Source organism: Halichoerus grypus, chromosome 14 (genome assembly GCF_964656455.1).
Source record: "Halichoerus grypus chromosome 14, mHalGry1.hap1.1, whole genome shotgun sequence".
NCBI lineage: Eukaryota > Metazoa > Chordata > Mammalia > Carnivora > Phocidae > Halichoerus > Halichoerus grypus.
The window spans coordinates 58415301-58433991 of NC_135725.1; the positions used below are offsets into that span (position 1 = coordinate 58415301).

General features: G+C 43.1%; 1 protein-coding gene across 6 annotated transcripts in view; it reads left to right on the plus strand.

Moving 5' to 3' along the window:
- The first annotated feature begins 769 nt into the window (after positions 1-769).
- The window catches only part of UNC13B (unc-13 homolog B), a 218226-nt gene continuing 200304 nt past the window's right edge, over positions 770-18691 (plus strand). For all 6 annotated transcript variants that reach the window (XM_078061432.1, XM_078061428.1, XM_078061431.1 and 3 more), the window contains exon 1: positions 770-1123. In XM_078061432.1, coding sequence (XP_077917558.1) covers positions 1102-1123 — 22 coding nt within the window. In that variant the 5' untranslated portion in view covers positions 770-1101. The remainder of the gene's footprint in view (positions 1124-18691) is intronic.

Genomic DNA, 18691 nt, shown 5'->3' on the forward strand with positions numbered 1-18691 from the left:
CCTCACATGTTCATTTGTCATCTTACCAGAAGTCCTAGCTTAAAAGACCTATCTTCCCTCTATCCTTCATTCAGTAAATATTTACGGACTAATTTCTATATACCAGGTACCACTATAGCCATTGGAGATACAATGGCGTACAAGAAAAAAAAGGTCTAGATAAGAACTGAAGTCTCCAAACATTTTACTGTATGCTCACTCAGTTATTTTCCTTTTTTTTGCTGTAGTTGCTAATTAAAATATGCTTGACTTGTGGTACGATCTTGTTAAATTATTCCAGATCGGGCGCCTGGGTGGCTCAGTTGGTTAAACGACTGCCTTCGGCTCAGGTCATGATCCTGGAGTCACTGGATCGAGTCCCGCATCGGGCTCCCTGCTCGGCAGGGAGTCTGCTTCTCCCTCTGACCCTCCCCCCTCTCATGTGCTCTCTCTCATTCTCTCTCAAATAAATAAATAAAAGCTTTAAAAAAAAAATTATTCCAGATAGAGGCTCCATCAGCCGTAATGGATAGACTAAGAAGTCGGATGGAAATTCTTCAATGAAAAGAATCTTCTTCGGTGTGAGGAGCAGAGGGTTTCAGTTACCTCCTCACACCCGTGAGGGAAAGCCCCTCCCTCTCTGTTCCAAGATTTATTAGTGGGCGGAGCTGCCTTCATTCTTGCACGTAAGGAAAGAGAAGGAAACCCCGCCTCTTACGTGCTTATGGAAGGCGGGGTCGAAGGACTGGGCGGGAGTTGATTGGCTGGGAGGCGGAGCGCCACGGGTTGGCTCCTTCCAGACGCTCGCCGGGATCCCGGTGGAGCGAAAGGAGGGGGTTAGTCCCGGTAGCTCCTGCCTCCCAGCGATGGCGCCGCCGTGCCGCGCCCAGTCTCCTGCCTGCCCGCCCGTATTCACAGCTATTGGGAGCCCAGTCAGACGGTGAGAATTGAAGCGGGTCCGAGGGAGCGGCGGGACGCTGCCTGCCACCGGGACCATGAGGAGCCGTCAGACCTGTGGGGCCGATAGCGGGAGCAGCCGCGGCACCTGCTGAGAGGAAAGAGGGAGCGGCCGGGTGCGGCGGCGCGGCTGGGGTACGGCGGAGGCTCGCCGGTGCCTCGGCCATGTCGCTGCTCTGTGTACGCGGTGAGTGTGTGGAATCGGGGGGGAGAGGGGCGGGGGTCGCCGAGGGGTCTACACATGTTTCCAGTGGGCTTGGGGTTACCACCTTTTCCAGACTTCACTTCCCGTCAGTGCCTCGGGGGGCGATTATGTTAACTCAGTTATAAACATTTAAAGAGGTTCTTTCTACTCTTCCTTGTTTTTCCTCACTCTCCTGTGAGGGACTGTTAACCTCTCCATTTCGGTGGCCATGTGACAGAGTTGTTGGCTGGAAGGCCCAGATACTATTAAACAGTGACTGGGGCTCTTTTCTAGTGAGAGTGGACTAGCTAAGAAACCGCGAATAGTTGGTGTCAACAGTGGGCCGTCTCCCTTTCTTTTTCTTCCTTTTCCCTGCACCGTGAAACTGCAGACGGATTAGTAGAAGGTTCTTTTTATCGCTATTTGAACGCGATGTGGTACAGCTGTCACATCCCTTCTTCCATTATATTTCTTGGCTTGCACCTTCTGTTGCTTGTCTCGTTCCCTGCTTCTTTGTAGTGTAGGCTAAGATATGCTAATATTCGACTTGGGAAGGTGTGTTGTCTTCTCTCCTTTTGGAGCAGAACATAAGTCTTGTGACCTATATGTATATTTATTATCTTCTATTACAGTGGCTAAAGGGCCTTTATTGCTTTTTCACTGAGGACACTTGACCCATCTAAGAAGATATTTTAAGGCAAGGGCTTTGGGGTTTAAGATGAGGCAAGGTGCATGGATTAAGCTCTATGAGGGTAGAGACTGTTTCTTACTGGTTTTTGTATTCTTGGTGACTGACACAGAAGCTCAATACTGGCTTTGAATAAATGCATGCAAGGACTGTGATTTTAGAGATTATCTGATTAGAAAAAGCAGGGTTTGGATTACTCATTGAATTTGATCTTGGAAAATTTAAGTTACAGCCTATCATATCAGTTTTCAACAAGATGTAGGATAAGGTGGCTTGATGGTGAGAGAGAATTTATCTGCAGGAGCCTTTTCCTGGGGGCGCCTGGGTGGCTCAGTCGTTAAGCATCTTCCTTCGGCTCAGGTCATGATCCCAGGGTCCTGGGATTGAGCCCCGCATCGGGATCCTTGCTTTGCAGGAAGTCTGCTTCTCTCTCTCCCACTCCCCCTGCTTGTGTTCCTTCTCTCGCTGTGTCTCTCTCTGTCAAAAAAAAAAAAAAAAAAATTGTTAAAAAAAAAAAAGCCTTTTCCTGGTACCCTTCACTGGATAGAGTTCGTGTTTTTTTTGGCTCTGTGGATTAGAAGCATTGTTATTTGTGATCTCTCAGATGGGTGTTTCCCCCAGCTGCTGGCAAAGGGAACTATTTTGCTCCCTTCTCTTCCACTGTTTTGTTAAATCTCCACTAACCCAAAATGGATTTGACTATTTCCAGGGATTACGAGACAATTTTTTTTCTTCATGGTTGATTTTTTCAGTAATGAGAATTTTGCTTTGCTTTTAGTAAGACATTTTCTCTCAGCAGCTGGGAATCTATTTATTCCTTTAGATCCCTGCTGTTGAGTAGCAGGATTTGGGAGGTTGGGTTTTGCAACGTCCGTTGGACAGTTTAAATCTCTACTGCTATACCGTATTACTGTGCTAGTTCTTATGAAAGAGTCTTTAGGCAGCAACTCTCTTAAACCAGAAATTCCTATTTAATTGCATTTAAATAACTTCAGAGAAGGAGCTGCTGCTGTTGTTCTAATATTGGGCAACTTTCGTTGTCTAGAAATTCTGCTATTTAGGGGCGCCTGGGTGGCTCAGTCGTTAAGCGTCTGCCTTCGGCTCGGGTCATGATCCCAGGGTCCTGGGGTCGAGCCCCGCATCGAGCTCCGCATCGAGCTCCCTGCTCCGCGGGAAGCCTCTTCTCCCTCTCCCATCCCCCCTGCTTGTGTTGCCTCTCTTGCTGTGTCTCTCTCTCTCTCAAATAAATAAATAAAATATTAAAAAAAAAATTCTGCTATTTAGCTAATCTCTTTCCCTTTTCACATTATATTAGTCGAATGTCTCTTCTTTTGAACCTGGGGGATTGGAGACCAGCAGGTCATTGTCTTTTGAATGGAGATCCTGAAGATTATTAATTACTGAAACAAGCAGGTACCTCGTACAGAAGTATTCATATTAAATGGCAAAGTATCCAATCTGGGGAAATTTACAGAAATAGATCAAAATAAAATCTTTCTAAAATGATATTCCTGCATTATACTTGGGCAGTTAGGAATGTTCATGTTATGAAAGAAGCCTGTGTAATGATATTGTATAACTCAATATCAGTTCATCTTGGAGTAGAATTGAATTAGAAACTTTTTCCCTGTAGTCAAAGTTCAAACAGTAGTAGAAACTGATGCAGAAATGAGCAAACTGGTATTTAATTATCCCCAGAGATCTAAAGAAGTCAGTTTTGGGCACCCCTCGTTGGGTGTAGGGATTACTTAAAAAACAAAACTTCATTCCAGAGGACAGAACTGGGACAAGTTGATCAGTGATTGAAAATTATAAGAAACTCTACATCTCTCCTGAGAAGTACAAAATTACCAAAGGCACAGTCATTGGAAATCACTAGAAGAGGGGCACCTGGGTGGCTCAGTTGGTTAAGCATCTTCCTTAGGGATGATCCTAGGGTCCCGGGATCGAGTCCTGCATTGGGCTCCCTGATCAGTGGGGGGGAGTCTGCTTCCCCCTCTGACCTCCCCCCACTCGTACTCGTGTGCAAGCTCTCTCTCAAAAATCTTAAAAAAAAAGTTTCTTTATATAACCCTTTAATTATGGCTTATTGCCTACAGGTTAAGGTCTCTCAATAGTCTGACTCCAGCCCTCCTTTTTGGCCCTATTTTCTTTCCTATACTTATACAGATATTTAGCTGTAGGACTAACTCTGCTCATTCCTGCCTCTGCACCACTGTTCTGGATTTGTACCCCCTTGAAATATTCTTTTTGAATTTTCTGCTTATCAAAAATGTATTCTTGGGGCGCCTGGGTGGCTCAGTCGTTAGGCGTCTGCCTTCGCCTCAGGTCATGGTCCCAGGGTCCTGGGATCGAGTCCTGCATCGGGCTCCGATATAAATAAATAAATAAAATCTTAAAAAAAAATGTATTCTTCCTTTCTCAGTACAGTTTAATTTTTTTGTTGAAAAGTTTCTGAGTTCTTGTCCTCAGTGATCTTTTTCTCCTTTACACTTTTTTTTTTTAAAGATTTTATTTATTTATTTGACAGAGAGACAGAGAGAAGCGGGAAGCCTACTTCTCCCTCTCCCACTCCCCCAGCTTGTGTTCCCTCTCTCGCTGTGTCTCTGTCGAATAAATAGAATCTTAAAAAAAAAAACAAAAAAAACTTCATTACAGGGGTGCCTGGCTGGCTCAGTCAGTGGAGCATGTGATTCTTGATCTCTGGGTTGTGAGTTTGAGCCCCAAGTTGGGTGTAGAGATTACTTAAAAAAACAAAACAAACTTCATTCCAGAGGCCAGAACTGGGACAAGTTGACCAGTGATTGAAAATTATAAGAAACTCTACATCTGAAACTAATGATGTACTATATGTTCGCCAATTTAAATTAAAAAAAAAAATTAAAAGGGGCGCCTGGGTGGCTCAGTCGTTACGCGTCTGCCTTCGGCTCAGGTCATGATCCCAGGGTCCTGGGATCGAGCCCCACATCGGGCTCCCTGCTCAGCGGGAAGCCTGCTTCTCCCTCTCCCACTCCCCCTGCTTGTGTTCCTGCTCTCTCTCTCTATCTCTCTGTCAAATAAATAAATAAAATCTTTAAAAAAAAAAATTAGAAGAAACGATTTTAGTTTAATGTAAGGAAGAACGTTAGAGTTCTTTTTTTTTTTTTTAAAGATTTTATTTATTTATTTGAGAGAGAGAGAATGAGAGACAGAGAGCATGAGAGGGAAGAGGGCACAGGGAGAAGCAGACCCCCCGCTGAGCAGGGAGCCCGATGTGGGACTCGATCCCGGGACTCCAGGATCATGACCTGAGCCGAAGGCAGTCGCTTAACCAACTGAGCCACCCAGGCGCCCGGACGTTAGAGTTCTTAACAAAGGTAATGGACTACTTAGGAGGATTTTTTTTTTTTTTTAAGACATTTTAAGCAGAAACTGAATGAGTGGTAAGGGTGTTCTAAAAGAGATGTTGACATTGAGTGGGAGGTTAGACTTGATGAATTTTAAGAAACCGCCCTTTCATAGAATTCACTTAGTCTTTCTTTAAAAATTTGGCACAACGTTCCTCATATTACTGATATCTTTTTACATCCATAGGGTCTAGTACCACATGAGCAATTTGAGTAAACTAAATCAAGGATTTTCTTTAACTTTTGGTGTCTTGGTGTTTGTCACTAGTTTTTCCAAACCAATTATAAGCATTTTGAGATTGAGTCTTTTTTTAAGATTTTATTTATTTGACAGAGACATGGTGAGAGAGGGAACAGAAGCGGGGAAGTGGGAGAGGGAGAAGCAGACTCCGCTGAGCAAGGAGCCCAATGTGGGACCCGATCCCAGGACTCTGGGATCATGACCTAAGCCGAAGGCAGACTTAAAGACTGAGCCACCCAGGCGCCCCTCCATATTTCTCTTTTTTTAATTTTAATTTTAATTTTAATTTTTTAAAGATTTTTTTTTTTTTAATTTGACAGAGAGAGACACAGCAAGAGAGGGAACACAAGCAGGGGGAGTGGGAGAGGGAGAAGCAGGCTTCCCGCACAGCTGGGAGCCCGATGCAGGGCTCGGTCCCAGGAGCTGGGATCATGACCCGAGCTGAAGGCAGACGCTTAACGAACGACTGAGCCACCCAGGTGCCCCCCCTTTTTTTTTATTTTTAAGATTTATTCATTTGAGAGAGAGAGCACAAGTTTGGGGGTAGGAGCAGAGGGAGAGGGAGATGCCACGTGGGGCTCAATCCCAGGACCCCAGCTTCATGACTGGAGCTGAGGGCAGCTAGGCACCCCTAAATCATTCTTTTTAATAGCTGCAGAGAATTCCATGTATAATTCCATACACATTTATAAGCATACATAATTTAACCAGTTTTATATTGATGGACAGTCATAATTTTTTTCATTTTGCTATTATAACAATGCTACCATGGAAATCCTTGTGGATAGTTTTGTTATATTTGAAGATCTCCAATCAGCTTTCCACCTGGACTTTGTGTGTCTTTTGCTCATTGCTGTTTTCTTGGCATAATTACACTCAGCTGGATCCATTAGCAAATCAAATGCCTCAGCATCTCTCAGGTCAGCATCCTCCATAGAGGCAGGTCCTTACCAGTAGGAACTATTTTATGCCTATCAAGAAGATGAAAGACCTCAGCTTTTTTAAGTCTGACCTATGATTTCCATGTACTCTTCTTTTTTAAAAATCTTTGTATTATTTAAAAATTATTTTCCATATTGATACATGCACCCAGTGTTCATAGCAGCAATATCTACAATAGCCAAATTATGGAAACAGCCCAAGTGTCCATTGATGAGTGGATAAAGATGTGTGTGTACACACACACACACACACACACACACAGAATATTACTCAGCCATAAAAAAAGAGTGAAATCGGGGTGCCTGGGTGGCTCAGCGGGAAGCCTGCTTCTCCCTCTCCCACTTCCAGTCCCCCTGCTTGTGTTCCCTCTCTCCCTGTGTCTCTCTCTCTGTCAAAGAAATAAATAAAATCTTTTTTTTTAAATCTTTAAAAAAAAAGATTTTATTTATTTGAGAGCGAGAATGAGAGAGAGAGAGAGCACATGAGAGGGGGGAGGGTCAGAGGAGAAGCAGACTCCCTGCTGAGCAGGGACCCTGATGCGGGACTTGTTCCTGGGACTCCAGGATCATGACCTGAGCCGAAGGCAGTCGCTTAACCAACTGAGCCACCCAGGCGCCCAGAAATAAAATCTTAAAAAAAAAAAAAAAGTGAAATCTTGGCATTTGCAGCAACGTGGATGGAGCTAGAGAGTATTATGCTAAGCAAAATAAGTCAGAGAAAGACAAATACCATATGATTTCACTCAAATGTGGAATTTAAGAAATAAAACAAATGAGCAAAGGGGGAAAAAAAGAGAGGCAAACCAAGAAATAGACTCTCAACTATAGAGAACAAATGGTTACCAGAATGGAGGTGGGGGGGGGGGATGGGTAATATAGGTGATGGGATTAAGGAGTTGCACTTACTGTGATGAGCACTGGGGGATGTATGGAAATGCTGAATCACTACTTTGTACCCCTGAAACTAATACTACACTGTAACTAGAATTTAAATAACTTAAAAAAATACATTTCCAGAAATTTTTTTGCAAAATTATTTTCCATACTGAACATTAATTACTTGTGGTTTTTTTTTTTTTTTAAAGATTTTATTTATTTGACAGAGAGAGACACAGCAAGAGAGGGAACACAAGCAGGGGGAGACGGAGAGGGAGAAGCAGGCTTCCCGCTGAGCAGGGAGCCCGATGTGGGGCTCGATCCCAGGACCCTGGGATCATGACCTGAGCCGAAGGCAGACGCTTAACGACTGAGCCACCCAGGCGCCCCTAATTACTTGTGTTTTAAACCAGTGTCACTAGTGATGAGAACTATACCAGGTCATTTATGTTTACTTGCCCTTAGAAAAGCTTATATTTATCATCATTTATTAGTTACTTAGTTAACTGAAAGAATACTACTGGGAAACTCCTAGAAAGTGAATTCTGGGCGTGCCTTGGTGGCTCAGTTGGTTAAGCATCTCACTTTGGCTCAGGTCATGATCTCAGGGTCCTGGGATCAAGCCCTGGGTCGGGCTCCCTGCTGCTCAGTGGGGAGTCTGCTTCTCCCTCTCCCCCCTACTGGTGCTCGCTTGCACATGCTCTCTCTCAAATTTAAAAAAAAAAAAAATCTTTTTTTTTTTTTAGATTTTTATTTATTTAACAGAGAGAGAGCACAAGCAGGCAGAGCGGCAGACAGAGGGAGAGGGAGAAGCAGGCTTTCCGCCGAGCAGGGAGCCCGATGCGGGGCTCGATCCCAGTACCCCGGGATCATGACCTGAGCCAAAGGCAGCCGCTTAACCGACTGAGCCACCCACGCGCCCCCCCCCAAAAAAAAGTCTTAAAGGTGAATTCTGATGGACATTCAGGACACATATTGATTATAGGTCAGTTTTAGGCTGAGGGGACCTCAAATATATTTTGGCTTACTGCCACTGTGGAAAGCAGGAATAGTAATGATTTTCTTCCTTTCTTTTTCTTTTTTTTTTAAGTTTTTTTTTTTTTAAGATTTTATTTATTTGTCAGAGAGAGCACAGCAGGGGGAATGGCAGGCAGAGCAGGCAGAGGGAGAAGCAGGCTCCCCGCCTAGCAAGGAGCCTGATGCGGGACTCGACCCAGGACCCTGGGATCATGACCTGAGCCGAACCGACTGGGCCACCCAGGGGTCCCAGATTTTATCTATTTTTTTTTTTAAAGATTTTATTTATTTGACAGAGACACAGCGAGAGAGGGAACACAAGCAGGGGGAGTGGGAGAGGGAGAAGCAGGCTTCCCGCTGAGCAGGGAGCCCGACGCGGGGCTTGATCCCAGGACCCCGGGATCATGACCTGAGCCGAAGGCAGACGCTTAACGACTGAGCCACCCAGGTGCCCCAGATTTTATCTATTTTTTAAGTAATCTCTATACCCAACTTGGGGTTCAAACTCACAACCCTGAGATCAAGTGTTGCACTCTAGAGGGGCCTCTGCAGGAAGCCTGCTTCTCCCTCTCTCACTTCCCCTGCTTGTGCTCCCTTTCTTGCTGTGTCTCTCTCTGTCAAATAAATAAATAAACTCTTCAAAAAAAAAAAAAGTTGCACTCTACCAACTGAGCCAGGCAGGTGCCCCAGAATAGTAATGATTTTAGAATTTTTCAGGCAAAAAAACAGTTTAGTCAGGTATTTTCTTCACACCTTATTTTTTCCCTAACATTGTCATCTGCCTCTGCTAACTCCTTGCTGCTGGTTTCTCTATCAGATCATGGTTTGAGTCGTTAGTTCCTGCCCTTAAATGCAGAGTTGCTGCTGGGTTCTTTTCACTTAGCTATGGCATCAGGAAGTTGATTGTGCCTTGTCTGAGCCAGGCAGCAGTGAAAGGGGGAAAGGACCAATTTCCTCTGCCATGGATAGCTGTTGTCATGAATTGTTCTCTTCCTAAAAAGCAGTACATTCTGTAATTCCTAGTTTCTAAAAGTGGGGTTTCTGGAAGTTGTACTTTTTAGGCCAGTGAGCTGAGTTTTTACCCTATATTGCCTGTGCTGTATATTTCAGACTTTGCTATGTGAATTTGTTTAAAGTTTGGGCTGTGTATCATTAGTAAATATTTGTTGAGTACCTTCTCTCTGCCTGTTTATGATACATATCTATATAGTAGATAAGAGCCCAAGGAATCTAGATGGGCTTTTTTTTTTTTTTTTTTTAAGATTTTATTTATTTGAGAGAGAAAGAATGAGACACAGAGAGAGCATGAGAGGGGGAGGGTCAGAAGGAGAAGCAGACTCCCTGCTGAGCAGGGAGCCCGATGTGGGACTCGATCCCGGGACTCCAGGATCATGACCTGAGCTGAAGGCAGTCGCTTAACCAACTGAGCCACCCAGGCGCCCTAGATGGGCTTTAAAACATCTCTTCTCTCTTCCTGTAAGCAGCCTGAGATGATCTCTGAAAATGATTTGCTATTCCCTTGACCCAGAAAACTCTACAAAATCATGCAAATCAGGAGGTTCAAATCTTCATGTTCACTTAAAGTACACACATGAAACTGCCCAGGCCATCAAGGATATGCATATCTGAAAAGCCACCAAGTAGCTGAAGGATCACTTTACTGAAGTGTTGTGTGCATTTCTTTTGCTAGAATGGAGTTGGTAGGTATGCCCAGGCCAAACAGTGGGGTTGGACGCAGAGTTGGTGGCCCAAGAAAATTGCTGAATTTTTACTGCACATGCTTAAAAATGCGGAGAGTAGGGGTGCCTGGGTGGCTCAGTCGGTTGTCTGCCTTCGGCTCAGGTCATGATCCCAGGGTCCTGCGATCCAGCCCCACATCGGGCTCCCTGCTCCGCGGGGAGCCTGCTTCTCCCTCTCCCTCTGCCTGCTGTTCCCCCTGCTTGTACTCTCTCTCTCTCACTATCTCTCTCTTGCTCTCTGTCAAATAAATAAATAAAATCTTAAAAAAAAAAATGTGGAGAGTAATGCTGAACTTAAGGGTTTAGATGTAGATTCTCTGGGCATTGAGCACATCCGGGTGAACAAAGCCCTCAAGATGAGATACTGAACTTACAGAGCTCATGGTTGGGTTAACCTGTACATGAACTCTCCCCGCCACATTGAGGTGATTCTTACTCAAAAGAGCAGGTTGTTCCTAAAGCAGAAGAAGAGGTTGCACAGAAGAAAAAGATACCCCTGAAGAAACAAAAACTTATGGTCCAGGAGTAAATCAGCATAAAATAAATGCAAATAAAAGTTAAACAACAAAACAAAGCAAAAATCACCTTTCTTAGATAAATCCAGAATTAGGACTATTAAGTCTGACCTAGATAAGCAGAGTAAGTTAAGTTCTTACTGGAGTGGAGAGATACTGCACTATTTTTTTTTTCTAAGATTTCATTTATTTATCTGGGAAAGAGAATGAGAGAGAGAACACAGGAGGGGGGAGGGTCAGAGGCAGAAGCAGACTCGCTGCTGAGCAGGGAGCCCGATGTGGGATTCGATCCTGGGACTCCAGTATCATGACCTGAGCCGAAGGCAGTTGCTTAACGAACTGAGCCACCCAGGCGCCCTGCACTATTTTTTCTAACGTTCAAAGCGAGATTCTTTAAGTTGGAGAATGTTTTAGATGGTCTAGTGGACTGTTTTTATTAAAAGTCAGGGAAGATTTGCTATTCGTGTATCAAACTTTTTTTTTTTATTGATTTACAGTATATGTACAGAGAAGTACACAGATCTTAAGTGTATGGCTCACTGAATCATCACAAAGTGAACATACTCACGTGACCATTACTTTGGTCAAGAAGTAGAACACTGCTAACACCTCAGAAGACCGTCTTAGTAATCCTATTAATCATTATTTCCTCCCACTTTCCCAAAGCTAACATTGTCTAACACCAGAGTAGTTTAACTTGTTTTTTTTAAATAAACTTAATTTTTTAAAATTATGTTAGTCACCATACAATACATCATTAGTTTTTGATATAGTGTTCCATGATTCATTGTATAACACCAGTGCTCCATGCAATATGTGCTCTCCTTAATACCCATCACCGGGCTAACCCATTCCCCCACTCCCCTAAACTTAATTTTTTATTTATTTTTTTAAAGATTTTATTTATTTATTTGACAGAGAGAGACAGCGAGAGAGGGAACACAAGCAGGGGGAGTGGGAGAGGGAGAAGCAGGCTTCCCGCCGAGCAGGGAGCCTGATGCGGGGCTCGATCCCAGGACCCTGGGATCACGACCCGAGCCGAAGGCAGACGCTTAACGACTGAGCCACCCAGTCGCCCCTAAACTTAATTTTTTAAAAAAGATTTTATTTTTAAGTAATCTCTGCACTCAATGTGGGGCTCAAACTCACAACCCTGAGATCAAGAGTTGCATACTCTCCAGACTAAGCCGGCCAGGTGCCCCAATAAACTTCATTTTTTTTTTTTTTTTTTAAAGATTTCATTTATTTATTTGACAGAGAGAGACACATTAAGAGAGGGAACACAAGCAGGGGGAGTGGGAGAGGGAGAAACAGGCTTCCCGCCGAGCGGGGAGCCCGATGCGGGGCTCGATCCTAGAACTCTGGGATCATGGCCTGAGCCAAAGACAGACGCTTAACGACTGAGCCAACCAGGAGCCCCTAAACTTCATTTTTTAAGAGCAGTTTTAGGTTCACGGCAAAATTGAGCGTAAAGTTTTGCTTGTTTTTGAACTTTTTAAGAAACCAAGATACAGGGGGCACCTGGCTGACTGGCTCAGTTGGTAGAGCATGCCACCTCTTGCTCTCGGGATTGTTAGTTCAAGCCCCACGTTGGGTGTGGAGATTACTTAAAAATAAAATCCTTAAAAAAATTAAGATATAAGTGACAAATGAACTTTTAATAAATGGAATTATATAGTATCTTTTGGATTGGCTTCTTTTGCCTAACATACTTGTCAGAAGTTTCCACTTGATGCATAACCGTAGTTCACTGATTTTTAGTTGCTATGTAGTATCTCATTATGTGAATATACCACAGTTTGTTTATTTTTGGATATTTTTTCCCCATCTTACCATTTATATTTTTTGGTCCTACCTTGTGTGTATTTCTGTTGGGTGTATATATAGTGTATATATATCTGGGATTAAAATTTCTGGGTCATAACTTATGGTTATGTTCAATTGTAGTTGATAACATAAAACAGTTTTCCAAAATCTATCAATTTACTCTCCTAGTAACTGTTTTTCTAATATTCATTTTTTAAAAAGATTATTTGAGAGAGAGCGCAAGGCGGGGAGGGGCAGAAGCAGAGGGATAGGGACAAGTAGACTCTCTGCTGAGCAGGGAGCCCCAAGCGGGGCTTGATCCCAGGACCCTGAGTTCATGACTGAGCCAGACGTTTAACCAACTGAGCCACGCTAGTGCCCCTCTAATATTTTTTAAAGAAAGAATTGAGGGGCGCTTGGGTGGTTCAGTGGGTGGAGCGGCCAACTCTTGATTTTTGGCTCAGGTCATGATCTCAGGTTAGTGAGATCAAGCCCCACAGCAGGCCCTGCTCAGCGGGGAGTCTGCTTAAGATTCTTTCCCTCTCCCTCTGCCCCTCCCCCTGCTTGTGCGAGAGCAAGCTTTCTCTCTCTCAAAAAAATCTTAAAAAAAAAAAAAAAAGAATTGAGTGGCCCTTAATTCTCAGCATTTGGCCAGGTTATCAAACCATTTTACAGGCATTAATACATAATTTTTTTATTAACATATAATGTATTATTTGTTTCAGGGGTTTAATACATAATTTTTACATGTTAATCCTGCAAGCTTGATAATATCTTTTTTTTTTTTTTAATGACCTGAAGAGATCTATTATGCTTGAGATGATTTCTCACATTTAAGACTAAAATTTGTGGCCGGGGTGCCTGGGTGGCTCAGTTGTTAAGCGTCTGCCTTCGGCTCAGGTCATGATCCCAGGGTCCTGGGATTGAGCCCCGCATCAGGCTCCCTGCTCAGCCGGGAGCCTGCTTCTCCCTCTCCCACTCCCCCTGCTTGTGTTCCCTCTCTAGCTGTCTCTCTCTCTCTGTCAAAATAAATAAATAAAAATAAATAAAATCTTAAAAAAAAAAAAGACTAAAATTTGTGGCCAACATTTTATTGAAAGAAATACTGAGATAATGTTTATAATGTTGAATAAAGATAATAGCCTAGTCCCTGAACTTACTGGCATTTACATATTTTTAAAAAGGAATACCATTTTTCTAAAAAGAGAAGTTATTCTTTCAAGTATTTACCAGCTTTGTATATGTCAGGCACCATTGGGCACACTGAGAATATAGAGGTAGGTGAACGAGGTAAATGTGGTCTGTGCCATCACAGAGCTTACAGATATTATTACAGGCCCAATGAAGACCACTTGAAAATATGGGAAAGTGCTAAAGTAAAACAACACAAAGGACAAAACCCCAAAATCACTTAAAATCTCATCCCTCAGTATTACTGTTAATATTTTGTTTGCTTTTTAAACTTACTGTGGAGAGTTTAAAATACGTAAAAGTAGGTAGAACAGTATAATGAATCTACAGGTTCCTGTCACCTAGCTTCAACATTTATCAGCTCTTATTTCTTGAATAACCCCGTCCAGTCTCCCTCTTTTCTTTATTTGAAGCAAATCCATACACCATCACTTCATCTGTAAATATTTCAATATGTATCTCCAAAAGATAAGGATTAAAAAACCTCCACAAAACCAGTATCACATTTTAGAAAATTCCTTAATTCCACCAAATATCCAGTGTTTGAATTTACAGTTCATTCATAAATATTACAATTTTTTTTCTTTTTTACAGTTTGAGTGTTTGAATCAGGACCACTATAAGGTCTACACATTGCTTTTGGTTGATAGTTCTTTTGTGCTTCTTAATCTTTAGGTTTCATCTCCATCTCTCCTATTCTCTTTTTTGTTCTTTGCAACTTCTTTGTTGAAGAAACTGGATCATATGTCTTGTCTCCCAGTCTGGATTTTGCTGACTGTATTCCCATGGCATAGTTTAACATGTTCTTGAGTCTTAAACTATATATATTTCCGGGCTCCTGGGTGGCTTAGTTGTTAAGCGTTTGTCTTGGGCTCTGGTCATGATCCCAGGGTCCTGGAATCAAGCCCTGTGTTGGCTTTCTGCTCAGCGGGGAGCCTACTTCTCCCTCTCCTTCTGCCACTCCCCCTGCTTGTGCTCGCTCCCTCCCTCCCAATCAAATAAATAAATCTAAAAAAAAAACCCAACTATATATATTTCCTACAATGTTTTTGTTAGAATTAGAGACTTGATCCTACTGCTTTCTTTTTTTTTTTTTTTGGTTAAGACTACTTCATGAGTAATGTTGGATTCTTCATCAGAAGGCTCAGAATGTCTGTTTGTATCTCTCTCTCTCTTTTTTTTTTTTTTTTTTTTGGTGATACTGGTTTCTGTTGAGGCTTAATGTCTAGTAAATTCATTAGGGGCTGCAAAATGGTGATAATCTAATTTAGTAATTCCTTCATTTGTTAGCTGGAATATTTCAATAAAAAGAAACTTACCCATATATATTTTTAAAGATTTATTTATTTTATTTTATTTTTTTAATTTTTTAATTTTTTTTTTTTAAGATTTATTTACTTATCTGACAGAGAGACAGTGAGAGAGGGAACACAAGCAGGGGGAGTGGGAGAGGGAGAAGCAGGCTTCCCGCCAAGCAGGGAGCCCAATGCGGGGCTCGATCCCCCGACCCTGGGATCATGACCCAAGCCGAAGGCAGTCGCCCAACCAACTGAGCCACCCAGGTGCCCCAAGATTTATTTATTTTAGAGTGCGTGAGCAGAGGGAGGGTTAGAGGAAGAGGGGGAGAGAAAGAGAAGCAGACTCCCCACTGAGCATGGAGCCCGACTTCGGGCTGGATCCCACAACTGTGAGATCATGACCTGACCCCAAATCAAGAGTTGGGCACTCAACTGACTGAGCCACCCAGATGCCCTGAGAGACTTCCTCATGTTTACTATTTAGCTACTCAGTGGGTTCTTACAGGAAAGTCAGAATAAATGCTTGGTTCTTTCCTTTCATTTATCAATTCTCAAAATAGTGATTTGGTCTCTTAGCATTCTTTAATAGTGACTAAGTTAGTTGGCTGTTGTCTTCAGTACTATTATGAAGTCATAGATTTAAGCATATTTCAGTCTATGTGATTGTTATTATTGATATACAAATTGTTCATCTTTGCCACTAGGAGCTACTTACTGTTCATATTTTGATGTGTATCCTTTTAGGCACCCCTCCCCATACTGTTTGGCCACTCTCCCCACCCCTTTTTTCTTAAGCTCAATTTTCACATGTCAGTAATTTATTTTATTTTATTTTATTTTTTAAAGATTTTATTTATTTGACAGAGAGAGACATAGCGAGAGAGGGAACACAAGCAGGGGGAGTGGGAGAGGGAGAAGCAGGCTTCCCGCCGAGCAGGGAGCCTGATGCGGGGCTCGATCCCAGGACCCTGGGATCATGACCTGAGCTGAAGGCAGATGCTTAACGACTGAGCCACCCAGGCGCCCCTGTCAGTAATTTTTTAAAAAACTTTTTTTTAAAAGATTTTATTTATTCATTTGACAGAGAGAGACACAGCAAGAGAGGGAACAGAAGCAGGGGGAGTGGGAGAGGGAGAAGCAGGCCTTCCGTGGAGCAGGGAGCCCAATGTGGGGCTCGATCCCAGGACCCCAGGATCATGACCCGAGCCAAAGGCAGATGCTTAACGACTGAGCCACCCAGGCACCCCTAAAAAACTTTTTATCTAGAAATAATGTCAGACTGCTAGAAAAGTTGCAAAAGTGAAAATAAAGAACAGTCACTTGGTGTTAAGTTTCAGACAACATTGCTCTCTATCCCCTAAATACTTCATTGTATATTTCCTAAGAATAAAGATGGTCTCTGACATAACCACAGTAATCTTTCAGTAAATTTAGCAATGATAAAATAATTTTATTTAATCTGCCAGTTATATTCATTTTTGTCAGTTGTTCCAGTTGTCAAATGTCCATTATAACATTTTTATAGGATCCAGTCTAAGAGTTGGTTTTCCATTTAGTGGTCATGTCTCTTTAGCCTCCTTCAATGTAGAACATTTCCATAGCCATTTTTGGTAACATTGGCATTTTTTTTTTTTTTTAAAGGATACAATGCCCTCTCCCTTTTTAGTAGACTGTTCATCAGTTTTTGGTTTGTCTGATGTTAAGCAACCTGAATTGGAGTAGTATGTAGTTGACTTTGTGTCCTGCTCAGGGTATCAACATCAGAAAACACACATCATGTCTCTCTTTGGTGAAATAAATTTTGATTACCTGGTTAAATATTGTTTGACTTTTCTCCTGTATCCTCTCTGCTCCCTGTAACTTATAAGCACCTTGTAGGAGATACTTAAAAACCATCCACATATTCTGCATAATAGGAATGTTATAAGGACTAAATACAACAGGGGCTGCTGGCTGGCGCAGTCAGTAGAGCATGTGACTCTTGATCTCAGGGTCATGAGTTCAAGCCCCATGTTGGGTATGGGGCATACTTAAAAAAACAAATTAAGGGGGTAGTGCCTGGGTGGCTCAGTTGGGTCATTCAGTTAGGTCTAATGCTGTGTAGAATAGCATCAAAAACTCTTGGGGAACCTGGGTGCTTCAGTCCGTTAAGCGTCTGCCTTCAGCTCAGGTCATGATCCCAGAGTCCCTGGATTGAGTCCCGCATCAGGCTCCCTGCTCAGCGGGGAGTCTGCTTCTCCCTCTGACCCCCTCTCCTGCTTTCTCTCTAATAAATGAATAAAATCTTAAAAAAATAAAAGTAAGGACTAAATAGAACAGTTTCTGTCCAAGTGGCTGAGACAGTGTCATGCACATGGGTTTGTTAAATTTGAATCTGCCTGACAAAATGAAAGTATTGCTTTAGTGTATTTATTAATCTGGTGACTGTGTAAGCTGGATTAAGTGGGGGAGAAATTAAAGGAACTTAAATCATAGTAATTTAGATTGAACGTAAATTAAAATTTCTTGAAATTTGAACTTACAGAAAAGCAGTGAAATTCATTTTTTAGGTCTCATAAAAATAAGTCCTGTTTCCTTCTGTATGGAATACTTAGGTGTAGCTGCTTGGAAAGTTAGGTAAACAGCTTTGCATTTCCTGCTTTGTTAAGATTCTTTGTGATTACTGAGAAATGGAACAAAAATGTTGGCATGAGGTAGAATTTTGTGTTCAATTTAGCAAGGAAACTATTTCATTTTTCTCTTTATCTTCAGTAAAAATAGAATGTTCATTCTCATGGTGTCTCCAAAAGCAATTATCCACTGAACATGTGAGAGAGGCCCATGGCATCAAAGGAAAAGTCATGAGGGCTTCTTTTTTTGTGTTTGTGAACCCCACAGTGATAAAAAATGTGGTCAAAATATGACAGGAACAAGTTTGTCTTAGTGTGTATGTATACAAACTCTTTTCTCCTAAAGAATATTATAAATAGGGAAAAGCCGTTCTCAGTCATTAGGAAATACAGATTTCCAAGAAAAGCCTGTTTTGTTTTCTATTACTGCTTTTGTGGCTTCTATTTCTGTGCAGTAAGTACTTATTTGGGACTGGAGAACAGATAGGCCTTGTGTTGGGCGGTTAATTTTCTCTTGGAATTGTTTGCTTTATTAATTTTTTTTTTTTTTAAAGATTTTATTTATTTATTTGACAGAGAGAGACACAGTGAGAGCAGGATCACAAGCAGGGGGAGAGGGAGAGGGAGAAACAGGCTTCCCGCGGAGCAGGGAGCCCGATGCGGGGCTCGATTCCAGGACCCTGGGATCATGACCCGAGCCGAAGGCAGACGCTTAACGACTGAGCCACCCAGGTGCCCCTGCTTTATTAATTTTTAAAAAAAGTTTTTATTTCAGAGTGAAAGAGGTCGAATGGAGGAAGGGCAGAGGGAGAGAACCTCAAGCGATTCCATCCTGCCCCACGTAGGGTGGGGCGGGGCGGGGTAGGGCGGGGCAGGGCGGGGCTCGGCCCCGGGTGGGGTGGGGTGGGGCGGGGCGGGGCGGGGCCCCGGGTGGGGTGGGGCAGGGCGGTGACCAGGCCCTGGCTGGGGCGGGGCTCCCCCCCCGCGGGCCCCCCCCCCCCCGCGGGGCTCCTTCCCCCTGGCGGGGCTCCTCCCCCCCCTGCGGGGCTCCTCCCCCCCCTGCGGGGCTCCTCCCCCCCCTGCGGGGCTCCTCCCCCCCCGGCGGGGCTCCTCCCCCCGGCGGGGCTCTTCCCCCCGGGCGGGGCTCAGTTTCACCATCCTGAGATCAAAACCTAAGCCAAATGCCCAATTGACTGAGCCACGCAGGCATCCCGGCTTTATTAATTTTTATAGTATTTTATTGTGAGTGATGTTGAGAAGGAAG